Source organism: Anomalospiza imberbis, chromosome 1 (genome assembly GCF_031753505.1).
Source record: "Anomalospiza imberbis isolate Cuckoo-Finch-1a 21T00152 chromosome 1, ASM3175350v1, whole genome shotgun sequence".
NCBI classification, from domain to species: domain Eukaryota; kingdom Metazoa; phylum Chordata; class Aves; order Passeriformes; family Viduidae; genus Anomalospiza; species Anomalospiza imberbis.
Genome location: NC_089681.1, coordinates 84,074,183 through 84,088,775, shown reverse-complemented (window position 1 = coordinate 84,088,775; position 14,593 = coordinate 84,074,183). Strand labels below are relative to the sequence as shown.

Here is a 14,593-nt window from a genome sequence, read left to right as displayed (position 1 = left end):
AGATGCAAAATTCACAGTGAATTCAGTAACTAATAGCACAGCTTCCTTTGTTTACTATGCAGAGGACATGAGAAAATTAAGCTAATCTGGTGCTTGTCCAAGTCACTGCTAAAAACATTTTTGACAAAAGCTGACCTCTTTGCTCCTGAATAAATATTAGCCATTTGTTTGCGCATTGTGCAGCCAGTTTGGTAGACAGGCAAGAAAAAACGAGCAAAGAACTTATTCGGTCATTTTTTTTCCCGCACCAATTGTCAAATAAATTATTCACAAATACAAGCTTCCATCATTCATCCAGCACTAGACTAAACACTTTCTACTAAACTTAGTTTTCAGCATCATGTTTCAGTTTATAGTTACTTTTTTCCCTGGGCAAAGTGAGCCAGTCATTAGACAGCTCTCATAGGTTTCCACTAAACATGCTTGATTAAGTCTTTTAAGAAGGAGTAGGTGGAGGAAATTGTGCTTTAAAGTCAATGGGAACATTTCCATTCACTTCAGTGGGAAATGCGCTGGAAGAGATAACATTATTTTGAAGAGTTAACGAGTATATTTAAGTCTGTTAAAAAAAAAAAAAAAAAAACAACAACCAAAAAAAAAAAAAAAAACTATGCCACTGTTGCACACTGCTCTTTGTGAGGGACAGCTTTCAGAGTAAGAAACCAACCTCAACACTGGTACTGCCTAAACCAACAGTTTTTCCCCTAACATCACCCCATGGTCCTTCCTGGCACATAATGTACACACATGAAATCCAGCAGCAGCATCCAAGTTCTAGTCTTGCTCATTCTTCAGTGGCTGAACTTCAGTGACTGCATTCAGCGTGGTGGTGCTGAGCTGGTACAGGTGCTCACCTTTAATTTCTCCAAGCCAGAGCCACAGCTGATGCAATTCAGTTTAATGGCTTGAGGATCTGGCCTCATTTGAAAGGGAAAGAAGAATATGAAAAAATAAAATAAAATAATTTTAAACATTAATTTCAAACACTAATTCGAATATGAATTTCTTGACTGATTTACTGCAATGCCACACAGCTGTGCAAGGTCAGGATGACACACAAGCAAGAGACCTCTGACACAAAATAACTACATGAAGCTACTACATTTGGAATTTCTACAGGTAGGCAAATTGAAAAACAGGCACACATCAAGAGCACATCTTCACTGCAGGTCAGCAAGAAAATTCTGTGTCATTAATTTCTTCAAAGACATTTAGATGGATGCTGCCATTCCCCTAAATTTAGGAGAAAGAAGGACATGATGTACTATTCGGTCTATGCAAATCCATTATGAACACTACTGAGTGCAACACCTGTGTTCACCTCTGCAGAAAGCAATCATTTTAATCGGTGGTTATCATGAACTCTTTTCTTCCAAAGGAAATGGTCTCTTTTATCACCAGTCCAATCAGTTCCAGATGAATCCTTGAAGAGCATCCCCCAAGAAAATTATGCTTATTCATTATTAGCACATCAGCTCAAGATCCCAGGCACAGTCAGTGTACAAATGTAGAACACAAGGCAGTTCCTACCCTGCTGAGATTACAATCTTAAAAGTCATAGGTCAAAGCAAAACAAAACAAAACCAAAATAGACAAACAGGCTCAGCAAATGTTGAAAGCTAGAGGTGTGGTGGAGGGCTCGCATTCCTTCCCTTATTGTGTAGATGCAACATGTGCCCAACCTCTGGAGGGAAACAGATGCATGGGAGAGACATGAAACTATTCCCATGGCCCGGGCTGGCCATCCCTATCACTGCAACCTTCTTTTGCAGAGCTCTCTCCTATCCAGAACTGTTGTTGTTCCAGTTGCAGGTGTGCCTATGGTGAATATTAAGGACAACATATCTAGATGTAAGGCTCATAACCTTCTCTCCTTCACTCAGCACACTTGGCAGGTTCAGCTCAGAGCTTTCTAAAGGGCCGGTGTTTGGAAGTCTTGCTGTCTGCATTTTTTTTCCCAGAACCTGTGCTTTAGACCTTCAAGCTCAAGGCCTAAGTAACAAGGAAAGAGGCAATAATATAAAAAGCTATGCGACTCCTACCAAAATGTGTCGCTTAAGTCACTCCATCCAAAAATCACAAGGATCTGGCCAGAGTTGAGACCTGTAAAATACAGAGATATGTGGTGCAGAGCTGATAAGAACCTTCCCTTCAAATTTGTCCCACAGCCCAAGACATTATCTATTCAATCAGACCCTGCAGGTACTTAGACGCCACTCTGCCTACTTTTTGGATCCCACTGGGATTTAGGTGCCAAGATGCTCTGACTCAGGCGGTTGCAGGCATGCCCAGCAGCAGAGCTACCTGTGCTCAGGGAACACACAGCTAAGAGATGGAGGCACCAACCGAGGCTGGATGTCTTCAAGGTTAGATGGTTGCTCAGCATGGGGAAAAGGGGCATTGCCACGATTTTGGGCTACGTGGCCTGAACTCCACTTATGCCCTGTTGCAAGTGACAAAGCTCCCCTCTGAAGCTGACCCTCATTAAAAGCCATCAAGGATTCCTCCACACTGTTCTCTCCACTTAATTTAAGTGCTCCTAATCAGGAAATCTACTTAATTGGAATATCTCTGTTAAAAATCAGGGGTGCTTACTAACAATGACTGCATCTTGATCGGGATGGTAATATCACTTAATTGGGATGCCTTCAGGTATCTTAGTGGTTTGGGTTTTTTATGTCTCAAGCTCAAGCTAGTTTTGTCTGTCTGCTCCTCATAAAACAGCTTTCAGTTCCTCCTTAGTAATGATATAGGCAAACGATGATGTAAGTTACTTTAACATTTTTTGCTTCTGGCTGTTAGTTGGTGTGGGAGGGGCAGATTACCTGTTTCTGTGGGTGTTCTTGCCACAGGGATGGTTACGGTAGTTGCAGTCTCCATCCCATGCAAACACTTCTGCCTCCAACAGCCTCCCTGTCACACAGCACCTCTCCAAAAGGCTCCAGTGAATAAAGAAACGCTGTTTTTTGCTACGTGGCAAGCTCATCTAAACTGCGAGAAAGATACCAACCAGTGTCGTGTACCAAGTGTTCTCTTTGTAACTGACTGTTTCAATGTTTGCAGTGTCTACAAGTCTTGAGAGCAAAAGTGTGTGCTAAAGCAAAGCTTTAGCTTTCGTGAGTCTGCCTTTGAACCAACAAACCACGTTTACACCTCACAGTGATACATGTGCAATTATTTTTAAATGTAAGCCTTGGCTAAGAACCTCTGCCTCTATTTTAGGGGTTATTAAGTTAAATAGAAAACTTTTTTTTTTTTCATGGACAATTAAGGGTCCTTTTCTTCATGCTATGCTATCTTAAAATACCTGTACTTGTATTTATCAAGTGTAATACCTCTGAATTGGTCATCTGCCACTGAATGTAGTCTGGCAATCTCCTCTGCTTTGCAAAATGGGGGAACTGACCTTGCCTGGCTGGGCTGCTGCCATTCTCATATGCAAACTTCAGCCGTGGTGTTGCCATCACAGTTGGCCAGCCGGTCTCACTGGGGCAGGAATTGGGGCGTGAGCTGATCAGGTGAGGTGGTGACATGCCAGAGCCACGCATCCAACGCACAGAGGTCTAATGAAGGGGGCTAATGCCACCTGGAGAAAAAAGAAAGTCTGAAAGCTTTGCTTTCATTTGGTCAAAGAAGGGACATTTTTTGAGGAGACATTGAAATACATACTGCTGAAGCACTTTTCTTCTTCAGTACAACTTTTCTGCTCAAATCATGCCTACCAGTCTGTTTACAGATTGGCAGAAATGGCACTGCATGTGGTCTTACGGAGGCAAAGAGGGAGAGAAAGAATCAAAAACTGCAGCTGTAACACACTCAGGAACTGAATGATGACGTCTTTTACCTTTAAATGGTACGCTGCCTCATTTTGAGGGCAGAGACCTACTAGAAAATGGGGCTTGCCTGGGGTCACAGCCCGTGGAACTCCCACAGCTGTGAGTTTCAAGTGTTTGTTACACAAGGTGTATTTAAAACACCATCTCTTTTGTGCATTCCCTGTGGTCTGTGGAAAATAATAGTCACATCTGGAGAGCTCTACTTTTTAAACGATTGTTTCACCTCTTCTTATTGTATTTTGCTTTTTGCAGAGTGAGACATTGTTTTCTGTATGTAAACAAGCATGGGTTACTTCCAGCAGTGCACAAATAACTGCAAAGAGAGCATCTGTGGCTTCATAAAAGTGCATATTCAGATATCTGCATTTTATTACTTATATTACCATAGCTCCTAGGAGTCTTAGAGGAGACTAGTTCTTTGGTGTGATTGTACTTAATAACCATAAATGCCTTATAAAACCCTTGAAATGCCTTGAAAACTGTGAGTGCACATAGCTGTGCTTGTGTGTGTGTGTGTGTGTGTTTGTGTGTAAATTTACACCATCTCTGCGGCCACTCTGTGAAGGCATCTGCCTCTGGGTTTACCAGACAATTTTACGAAGCTGTTCCTTGGAGGCTGAATACATCAGTAATTGGACAGCAAGGGGGAGGTTAGAAAACAGAAGTACTTTTCCTGGAAACCAACACTTTTCCCCTCGCAAGTTTTATTGGCAAGCCTGGCAACCAATAAAGACTTTCCTTGGCAGAGGGGAGAATATAATGGCCTGGACACAGCTGGCATCGCTCTAGCGCTCACCTCCGACAGCGAGCTGCTCCCCTCAAAACGCGCCCCGCGCGGCCGCGACTCCGCAGCCCGGCAGCGGCGGGAAGGCTCGGCGCGGGGTGTCCAACCCCGCGTGTGCCGGGGGAGAGGGAGCGCGGCCGAGCCTCGGGGAGCGCCGGGGGGCGGGCAGGGCTCGGGCAGGTGCCCGGCGGGGCCCGGCGGCCGAGGGGGCGGGCGGCGGTGGCGCGGGCGGCCCGGGAGGGGGAGCCCGCGGCCCGCGCAGCGCCCGCCCGACGCGCAGGTGGCCGCCGGGGCCGTGCGGAGCCGTGCGCGGCAGCATCGTCGCTGCTTACCCCGGGGGAAGCGGCTTCGCGGCTTCCTTCCCTCGCTAGTTCGCTGTCCCCCACCCGGGCATCGGCGACTGGAGAGCGGGCATCCCCCCGCGCAGCCCTTCGCGGAGGGCGGGAGGCTTTGCACTGGCCCCCGCCAAGGGCCGCCCGCGGCGGGGCAGCGCCCGGTCGCGGCTCCCAGCAGGGCTGAGCGCCCTCACCACCTTCCCGAATCCGCACTCCCACTAATTCTGCCGCACACCCTCCCGAGAAAGCTTCCAGCCCTCAAAAACGAGTATGGGAAAGGCAGGCAATTATGTATCCAGGAGCTGATCTCTATCTGCTACCTAATGACTTGCCAAGTACTTATCACTTCCCAGAGTAGGAACTGTCGCTTCATTCTAATGTAAATAAACCCTTTATACAAATAAGTCTCTCTCCTCTCGTCTGCTAGAGCATAGGTGGAGATGGAGCAGGACGGGGCTGCTAAGGTTCATACTCCCAGCTTCGTTGCTCCCTGTATGTTTTCATTTATATGAATCCAGAGAATCCAATGGATTGAACCCCACTCCGCCCTCGCTGCCCCTCCCAGAGAAAGGAAGGAAATAAGGGAGGAAAAGGAACACAAAAGGGACAGGGGACCTTGGAAAGTAAAATTAAAAAAAATTAAAGTTCTATGTCTGGCTATCCTCTTGTCAGTTTATGAGTGAATTTTTAACACCCTCAGCCGCTCAGATGATTGTGTTTTACCATGGGATGCCAAAGCTAGAGAACCTACCAAAGTTTCTTGCGCACTTGTGGGTTTTTCTGTGTGTGTGTGTTTACGTGTGTGAGTACTTTACAGAATGTACTTTACAGCAGAAGCAACACAAGTAGTTTCCCACAGCCTGGTTTTTGTCCTCATTCTTAATGCCGCGACATCTCTGTGACACAACCTGTGTCACAGAGACGAATTATGTGTACGACCGGGATAATTATCGTGGGAAGATTAAATGCTCCGACCTCTTGATGGGCTCGGTAATTCTTTGTAAACTAAATGCAAAATTCGCTTTTAGATACCGAACGTGAAGTTAAGGTATTTCTCTCGTGAATGGCCCGAAGCCGATGTCTGCTGCCTCATTTACTGCAAAGGATAATTTATTTCTCAGCCAAGAACGAGAGGCTAAAGGTGCCACAGGGAATGGAGTGCTCATTTTCGTATTAAGTTGTGTTATTTATGTCTCAAGATAAAAGACGCCCTGGACTGGAAAACTACCTCGGCATATTTATGGAATTGTTAACCCACGTTAATAAAATAACAATCACGCCTGTTTGCTTAACTGAGTACCACGCAAAACAGACCTTGCATCTAGAGCTCGGTTTAATTGCACAGGCTTGAGACAACAGTGGTGCTGGTGCAAGGACGAGAGGCACAGAGGGAGGAAGGGATTGCTGTCACCCATGTCCAGCGGCTGCAAACAGACAGGACACTTTCGGCACAACAGATTTGTCTACTGGTGAAGCACAGATTTGATGCGGTCAACTTCCCTCCCTGCCCCTCGAAAGGATGTCAGCGGTTTTCTCCTGTGGTGTCGCCCGCTGTTTAAAGAACATGGAAAGCTGCATCCTGAGATGCGAAGAGAAGGGCTGGGTGGCTGGTTTTTGGAGTTACAGGGACACTGCTATGATGTTGAAGCCAAAAGAAAGGGAGAGAAGCGAAGCTCTGACTACGACTTAACATAAACAGCCTCGGGCTGGAAAGCAATTCACCTCCAGGTCTTTGAGAAGAGCGAGGACAACGCACAGCGAATTATTTGGGTCCACCCGGGCTTTGCTCAGGTCAAATACTAGTCCAGCCGCCTACCGCTCCGATGTCATCTTTCTTTCTGACATCTTCTTAAATAAGGTTCAAAATGACCACACACACGAATTCTCGGAGGGTTTCAAGACAAACGCGGCTCCCCTGGCCTGGGTCTGCCCATCGGGGCTCCCGCCCCGCCGCCGGCGTCCCTCGCCCGGCTTCGGGGAGGAGGCGGAGGCGGCAGCGGCCGTGCCCACCGCCCGGGGGCCGGCGGGACAGGGGGCCCACGGAGGCCGAGGCTGCTGCCGTCCTGCTCCGTTCCTGCGGCAGAGCCAGCCGGGGCACCTCCAAGGCAGCTGTCCCGCACGGAGGCCAGGCTGGCTAAGGCGACAGAGGTAGGGCGCCTGGGAGAGGTAGCCCTGCCGTAGGACCGGGTGGGTGAAGACCAAGTGCCAAGGACTCTTTCTGGGTGGTATCCAAAGATAGCAGTGGGAAAACTGATCTTCCTGCCTCCCTAAACTCGTTGCTTTCCCCCAACACGCACACACATAAGTCCCAAATTCCACTATGAACCTTCACAATGGTGACTTTTGTGCCTCCAGCAGAGAATCCAAAGTCCTGCTGGGTTGAGGTCTGTAACTTAACACACGTTAGTTGCGTCAGCTCGCAATTATAGCATCAGAGCTGCTATTGCAAAATATATTGGATACAAAAATACTTCGGATTAATGCCCCCCCCCCCTTCCCTGAAACTTCTCGGTGTTACTCCAACCCTTGCCTGTGAAACAGCTTCGCTACCGTCAACATTGTCCAGATAAAATAAAAAAGCCACTGAAGACTCCGGCTTTTGGAGCGGCACGTTACGGACACTCAAGGGAGCGAGCGGGAAGCCCACGGAAATTGTTTTTAACGGCAGGTAATGCCGTGGGAAAACCGATGACCTGGACTACATGAAAACGTGCTAAAATGCCCTTTTTATTTCTCTTTTCCCATTTTTTTTTCCTCCTCAGCAAAACAAGAAAGAGGTTTTGAAAATATAAAGTGTTGGAATTGACATCTAGTCCAGTGCTTGCACATTTATTAATTCTGCTGTGGAGGGAGGATAGGGAAAAAAAGTGCAATTAGGCAGGAGCAGGTGAAAGATTCCAGACGATGAAATACAACAGGCTAAACGGGATAATGTATTCACCATTAAAGAACTGACATTTACTACCAAAAGGAGACCCGTTACGTTTGAGTATGAAAAGGAGCAGATATTAAGCTACATAAATTACCTTCTTCACATGACTTGAATATCATTTTAAATACTTTTTTTTTAATAACCAACAGATCGGTGTTTGAGAGGAAAAGCCATACCTGCTAAAATACCACCAAGCAAACGCGCCTTTAGCACGCTCCAAAGGCATGATCTCCAAAGCAATCGATCACAGTAAAAAGTGTGGAAAGGGGGTTTCAAATCAGTGAAGCCAAAAGGGTCTTTTAACGTATTTTTAGTGTCATAAGATGGGGATGGGTAATTAATCTCACAAACGCACCACACACGCGTCTTTCCCGTGCAAATTCCACCCCTTAAAATTATTTCAGCGTGATCCTTTTAGCTGATCTGTTATCAACGCTAATGAAGTTTCAGAGGGGTGGGCTACAAAGCAAATGAAAAGCACTGGGTTGTATATCAAATATCTGAAGTATTGGTAAAATAGACTACTGTGAAAAAATGTATACTAATTTCACCCGTGTTTAAAGTACGAAAATAAAGTCTTCATTCTTCAAATATGAGACAATTGAAATTAAAATTTAAAAAAAATAAATAACTAAGCCCTCACTCTCTGTTTCCTTTGAGTTCCCGTTAAAGTCTTGTTCTGATTAGAGCCCAAATGTTATTTCAGATAGTTAGACAAAGGCAAAGCAAATCAAATCTTCACAGCAGAACCGGCCAGGCAGTTAAGGGAACATTCATTTTGTTATTCTTTTTCTCTTCCCCTCCTTTTTCTTTTTTTTTCTTTTGACACACCTGACATACCACGGAATCTACTCTTAAGTAGAATAGCAACAAAATTGTGCCTTCTCCGTCTCAAATGAGTAAAGAGATAAAGCAAGGATCACCTCTCTGTATCACATCCCACATCACGTAAAGATTACCTGAAGGGGCGAGCTACAGACCCCTTTCAGAGAAACGCGCCCGTGTTTATAAACAGCAGAGGCAGCGGACGCTTCATTTGCAGACAGAGAGAGGAGAGCCCTTGGTGCCTGATTAATAAAAAGGAGCTTTGGAGAACTCGTCAAACCCTTGTCAACCGGAGGAATGCAATCTCTTCAGAAGCGTTTGGTCAGGCAGGCAGCTGGCTGCAGGCAGGGTGGTGCAGGGGCATCCCACCACACACACACACACACACACACACACACACACACACATGCACTTTCCTCGCCGTCCCCGCGGGCGTGGGGGGTGGAAGGCAGCTGGGGTGAGCTTCTGGCCGGGCAGACAGGGAGCGAGCCGGCACACCGGCATGGAGCCGGCCCGCCGACACGAGCGGCAGCCTGGAGGGAATGGGAGGAGAGAGCCCGACCGGAACGTGTGGAGAAAATAGACCGAGGAGCTTACACACACAACAACAACAAAAAAGAAAAAGGAAAATAATAATAATAAAGAATAAGAGAAGTAATATTCGTGGAGAAAACACGGGTGGCAGAGCGCGGGGTGCGTGCGTGGGTGGAAGGAGCTCCAAGGGAACCATATACCCACATACATATATATACACACAGATATATATATATATATATATATACACATCTATATTGGTGAGGCCATGCACATGGTGTGTGTACCCGGGAGGGCGACCGCGCGTGTAAGGATGCGAGTGTGTGGGCGAGGGAGCGAGGTGTAGGGCAGTGGGGAGAGGGCGGCGTCATCGCGCAAAATGCGCGGGCACTGGAGGATCCCCGCGGGTGCGCAGCGGCCTGCGAGAACGCGGGGCTCCGCGGCGCTCAAGGCGTCCGCGTGTGCCGCCGAGTGTGTGTGGCCGGTTCCCGAGCGCTACAACTCCCGGAGCTGCTGTGGGGATTTTTTTTCCTTTTTTTTTTTTTTTTTTTTTTCCTTCCCCTCGGTCTCTCCTTTTTTATTTTTTTTTCCCTCCTCATTCAGAGCCCGGGGTGTCTCCCGGCCCTCATTGGCCGGCCCAGCTCGGCGGGGAGGAGCTTTGCCGCCTGCAAAAGGAGGAAAAGAAAAAAAAAGAGAGGAAAAAAAAAAAAAAAAGGGAGACCGAGAGAGGAGAGGGAGGGAAAAAAAAAAGGAGAAAACTGTAAGTGCGTAAAAAAGTTCTCGCCGTGGTGACGGATGCTCAAAAGTTCAGGAGTTTTTCCGATGCTTCCCAAAGCAGCCTGCGACTGAAAAAGAGACTGAAAAAAAGCGAGAGGCAGAGAGAGAGGGAAACTTTGCACTGGGAGATCGGGAAGGTGGATTTTTTTCTTCTTCTGCTCGCTTAAAAAAGCCAACAAAACACATCCCTCTACTTTTGTCCCTCCTTTGCAGACAACTTGTTGCAGATCCCCGTGGAACAAGGAACTGGGAGCGTGGGAGCCTCTTTGCAAAGGTTTTATTTTCTTAATACTCTTTCTGCGTTTGGAAGTTGCTTTCTCCGCTGCGATTACTTTTTTTTTTTCCCCTCCGCCGTTTTCTTTTTAAAAACATTTTCCCCCTTTTTTGTCCCCCTCCTTTCCCCCCCCCCTTTTTTGATTTTTTTCCCCCCTCCGCGTGGAGCGCGGGAGCTCGCCGGTGGGCTTTCCTGGGCGAAGAAGAGGAGGCTTTCGGCTCTGCCGTCGTTATTCTTCCTCCCTTTTTCCGCGCTCCGCCGGGGGGGTGGGGGGGTGGGGGTTGCCCGGCCGCCCGGTCCAGCTCGGTCCGCGGAGCGGCGGAGGGGTGGAGGGGGAAGGGACGCGCTGTTTGGTCCGGCGGGGAGGGTGGGGGAAAGCTGACGGGAGGACATGCAGGCTCGCTACTCCGTGTCCAGTCCCAACTCCCTAGGAGTGGTGCCGTACCTCGGCGGAGAGCAGAGCTACTACCGCGCCGCCGCGGCGGCGGCCGGCGGGGGCTACACGGCCATGCCGGCCCCGATGAGCATGTACTCCCACCCGGCCCACGAGCAGTACCCAGCCGGCATGGCCCGAGCCTACGGGCCCTACACGCCGCCGCCGCAGCCCAAGGATATGGTGAAGCCGCCCTACAGCTACATCGCCCTCATCACCATGGCCATCCAGAACGCTCCCGATAAGAAGATCACCTTGAACGGGATCTACCAGTTCATCATGGAGCGGTTCCCTTTCTACCGGGACAACAAGCAGGGCTGGCAGAACAGCATCCGCCACAACCTCTCCCTCAACGAGTGCTTCGTCAAGGTGCCCCGCGACGACAAGAAGCCCGGCAAGGGCAGCTACTGGACCCTCGACCCCGACTCCTACAACATGTTCGAGAACGGCAGCTTCCTCCGCCGCCGCCGCCGCTTCAAAAAGAAGGACGCCGTCAAGGACAAGGAAGAGAAGGACCGCCTGCACCTCAAGGACCATGCCCCGCCGCGCCCGCCGCCGCCCGCCGCCGCCGCCGAGCCCGAGGGCGGCCCCGCCGGGGGCAGCGCCGCGCCGCCGCCGCCGCCCGTCCGCATCCAGGACATCAAGACGGAGAACGGCACAGCCTCGCCGCCGCAGGCCGTGTCCCCCCCCGGCGCCGCGCCGCCGCTCGGCGCCGTGCCCAAGATCGAGAGCCCCGACAGCAGCAGCAGCCTCTCCAGCGGCGGCAGCCCCCGCAGCACCCTCCCCTCCAGCCGCTCCCTCAGCCTGGAGGCCCCCGAGCCCCCGCCGCCCCCACCGCCGCCGCCGCCGCCCCCCCACCACCACGGCCCGGGCTTCAGCGTGGACAACATCATGACCTCGCTGCGGGGCTCGCCGCAGGCCGCCGCCGAGCTGGGCGCCGGCCTCCTGGCCCCCGCCGCAGCCGCCCCGCGCACCGGCATCCCGCCCGCCTTGTCCCTCGGGGGATACTCGCCGGGACACAGCTCCGTCTACGGCTCGCCCTGCGGCCAGGCGGCCGCCGGCACCGCCGCCGGCACCTACCACTGCAACATGCAGGCCATGAGCCTCTACGCGGCGGCGGGCGGCGCCGACCGGCCCGGTCACCTGCCCGCCGCGGCCGCTAGCCCCGCCGAGGACCCGCTGCCCGAGTACGCGATGCCCTCGGGCGGCGGTGGCGGCGGCGGCGGCGGTGGGGCTGGGGGCGGCGGCGGCGGGGCGCTGGGGCACGGAGGGCTGGGCGGCGCGGCGGGCGGCCACCAGGAGGGGCACCACCCGCACCCGCACCAGGGCCGCCTGGCCTCCTGGTACCTCAACCAGGCGGCGGCGGCGGCGGCGGCTGCGGCGGCGGCGGCGGGGGAGCTGGGCCCGCTGGCGGGCGCGGCGAGCTACGCGGGGCCGCAGCAGGGCTTCGCCGCCGCCCCGCGAGAGGTCTTCGAGGCGCCGCGGCTGGGGCTCAGCGCCTCGCCGGGCGGCGGCGGCGGCGGAGGCGGCAGCGGGGCAGGGGGCGGCGGCGGGGCGGGGGGCGGCGGGAGCTGTCAGATGGCCTTCCCCGGCAGCCAGCCGCTCTACCGCACCTCCGGGGCCTTCGTCTACGACTGCGGCAAGTTCTGAGCGCGCCCCGTCGCGGGGACACTGCGGGAACTCAGCTCCGCTCCTCTCCGCTCCGCATCGCGCCACCGGCACTCGCAGCGCCCGCGGAGGGAAGCGAGCGCATCGCGAAAAGCTTTTGTACAGAGACAGCCCCAAAGCATGTCTTGGTTTGTTAAAGGACAGTGTTACTCCAATAACACGTAAGTTTTTTTTTTTTTTTTTCCTAATTGCTTTGAGAAAAACTTTTTTTTTCCCGCCCCCCACCCCGCGCTCTTCCCCGTCCCTTAAGGTATTGTCATGCCCCGTGTTCAAAAGGGAGAGAAAAGTCCAGCATAGAGTTCCAGCTTCTTTCCCCCTCCCCTTCCTCTTCTACAAGGACTTGTTTTAAAATGTAAATTGCGACATAGTAATTTATTTTTAATTTGTAGTTGGATGTTGCGGACCAAACGCCAGAAAGTGTTTCCCCCTTTCCTGAAAAGTGACGTTATAAATGACTGAAACGCTGATTTTTTTCACTATATATAAAAAGGGAAACTGTATTAATCTTAATCTATCAATATTTTTCTTTTTTTTTTTTTGTTGAAAATATTCTGAAGGTATTGCATTGTTTGTTTATTAATAAATTACCATTCAGTTGGAATGATCCTTTACACGTCTGTATATTTTAATGCTTTCATTTAGAGAGAGAGAAAAAAAGAGAGGGAAAAGGGATTTCATAACTAACTTTGTCGCTGGAACAGCTTGTTCCCCTCCGCACAAATTCCAAAGACCATTTAGGAACTGCCAGGTCGAAAAATCCCTTTTCAGTCTCTTCTGCAATATGTTCCACTTAGTCAGCTCGCTTTATCCGCTAGGAAAAAAATACTTTCCCATGGCAGCTCTGAGTTGGCAAATAAACAAACACGTTTTCTTAGCAATTAATGGCAAGACCTGGAAACATTTGACCATACACAGTAGTATGGGGACATTACGTTGTTTTAAATAATCTGCCTATGTAAGGATATATTAAGTGATAGCTCCGAGGTAGAAGTGCATGCACTAGATTCCAGACCATGTGTAACTGTATATTTCGAGCTATTGATCGATCTTTGTGTGTTTGAAATATATTTATATCTAGAATTTACATATGTACCTATATTTAAAGAAGGACTACTTATTTATTTATAGTTTCATATACGTATTGCATATTTTTCTAAACTCCAGTGTATAGCAGATGCCAAATAATCTCTAGTACGTATACTCTTAAATATAGTGCCAGCGTATAAATTACTGCTTCTTAGGGTTGATAGCAAAGCGTGCAATCACATCAGTGAAGCCGCTTCTGTAACATATAAAGTACTATTTTATTTCAGGGGGAGAAAATAAAGTAGTTGTTTTAAAGGGTACTTGTACAGTCTACCCTGTACACCTTTGCAGCTCTGCATTACTCCCGTCCTTCAAGGACTTTACTTGTCTGTGTCTCAATTGCTCGGACAGATTATTTTTAAAATATTTTGTGTGGGCGAATTTTTCTTATATAGTTGCTTGGGTGCTGTTTTGGTTTGGTTTTTCTTTTTCTTCTTTCTTTTTTTTTTTTTTTTTCCCTCTCTCCTTATCTCCCTCAGTTTTCCTCAAATGGGAAAAAATATATATTACAAGGGTAGCCAATGAGTGCTGCACAGACTGGCATCTTGTCATATCAAGAATCCTACCTTCTGGACAATTTACTATTAAGAACCTACGGTCAATGGGGATCACCTTCCCCTTTTGTAAGTAACCACCAAAACGCAATAAATCCATTAACTTAAAAGAACCAACCTTGTCAGTGAGACTTGGAAATAAGTTTATTTGATTACAGATATTTAAGGCCTAAAATTTGTTTTCAAGATAATACAGTTTCCTATCAGAATCTCTTATCTAAAGGCAACACTTAGCAGTAATTGCTGTTGCATTGTTAAGGGTTACGCTGTAAATAAATACAAAGGTATTTACAGTTCAACCTTATTACCTCGCTTTTGAGCTGTGCTTCCCTTCCAAAGCAATAGTCAAGTGTTTAGAAAACACCTTTAGCAGATGGAATGAACTGGGTGGAGTGTGTCATCTTAGAACGCGTTGGCTTAGAATACGTTTATTTAAGTATGGCATAGTCTTTGCTTTTTAGTGCTAGTACCTCTACGAAGATTACCGGCCGCCTTATTTACATTTATTTGTTTGCTAAGTTGGGTAAGAGAACCTTAAACGCTCCACTGCTCAGT

At 49.4% G+C, this 14,593-nt stretch overlaps 1 protein-coding gene and 1 long non-coding RNA gene across 2 annotated transcripts; both read left to right on the top strand.

The window, feature by feature from the left end:
* Positions 1–9,590: 9,590 nt before the first annotated feature.
* Positions 9,591–10,385, top strand: LOC137478429 (uncharacterized). Its single transcript, XR_011001558.1, has 2 exons — positions 9,591–10,160; positions 10,237–10,385. It is a non-coding gene; the product is annotated as an uncharacterized lncRNA (long non-coding RNA).
* Positions 10,386–10,647: 262 nt separating this feature from the next.
* On the top strand, positions 10,648–13,009 carry FOXC1 (forkhead box C1). Its single transcript, XM_068198306.1, has 2 exons — positions 10,648–12,559; positions 12,788–13,009. The coding sequence occupies exon 1, from the start codon at positions 10,689–10,691 to the stop codon at positions 12,378–12,380; it is 1,692 nt and encodes a 563-aa protein (XP_068054407.1). The 5' UTR covers positions 10,648–10,688; the 3' UTR covers positions 12,381–12,559; positions 12,788–13,009.
* The last annotated feature ends 1,584 nt before the right edge of the window (positions 13,010–14,593 follow it).

Bases quoted from the DNA above. Each gene is read 5' to 3' on its own strand.
- FOXC1 (XM_068198306.1), top strand. From the start codon at position 10,689: ATGCAGGCTCGCTACTCCGTGTCCAGTCCCAACTCCCTAGGAGTGGTG.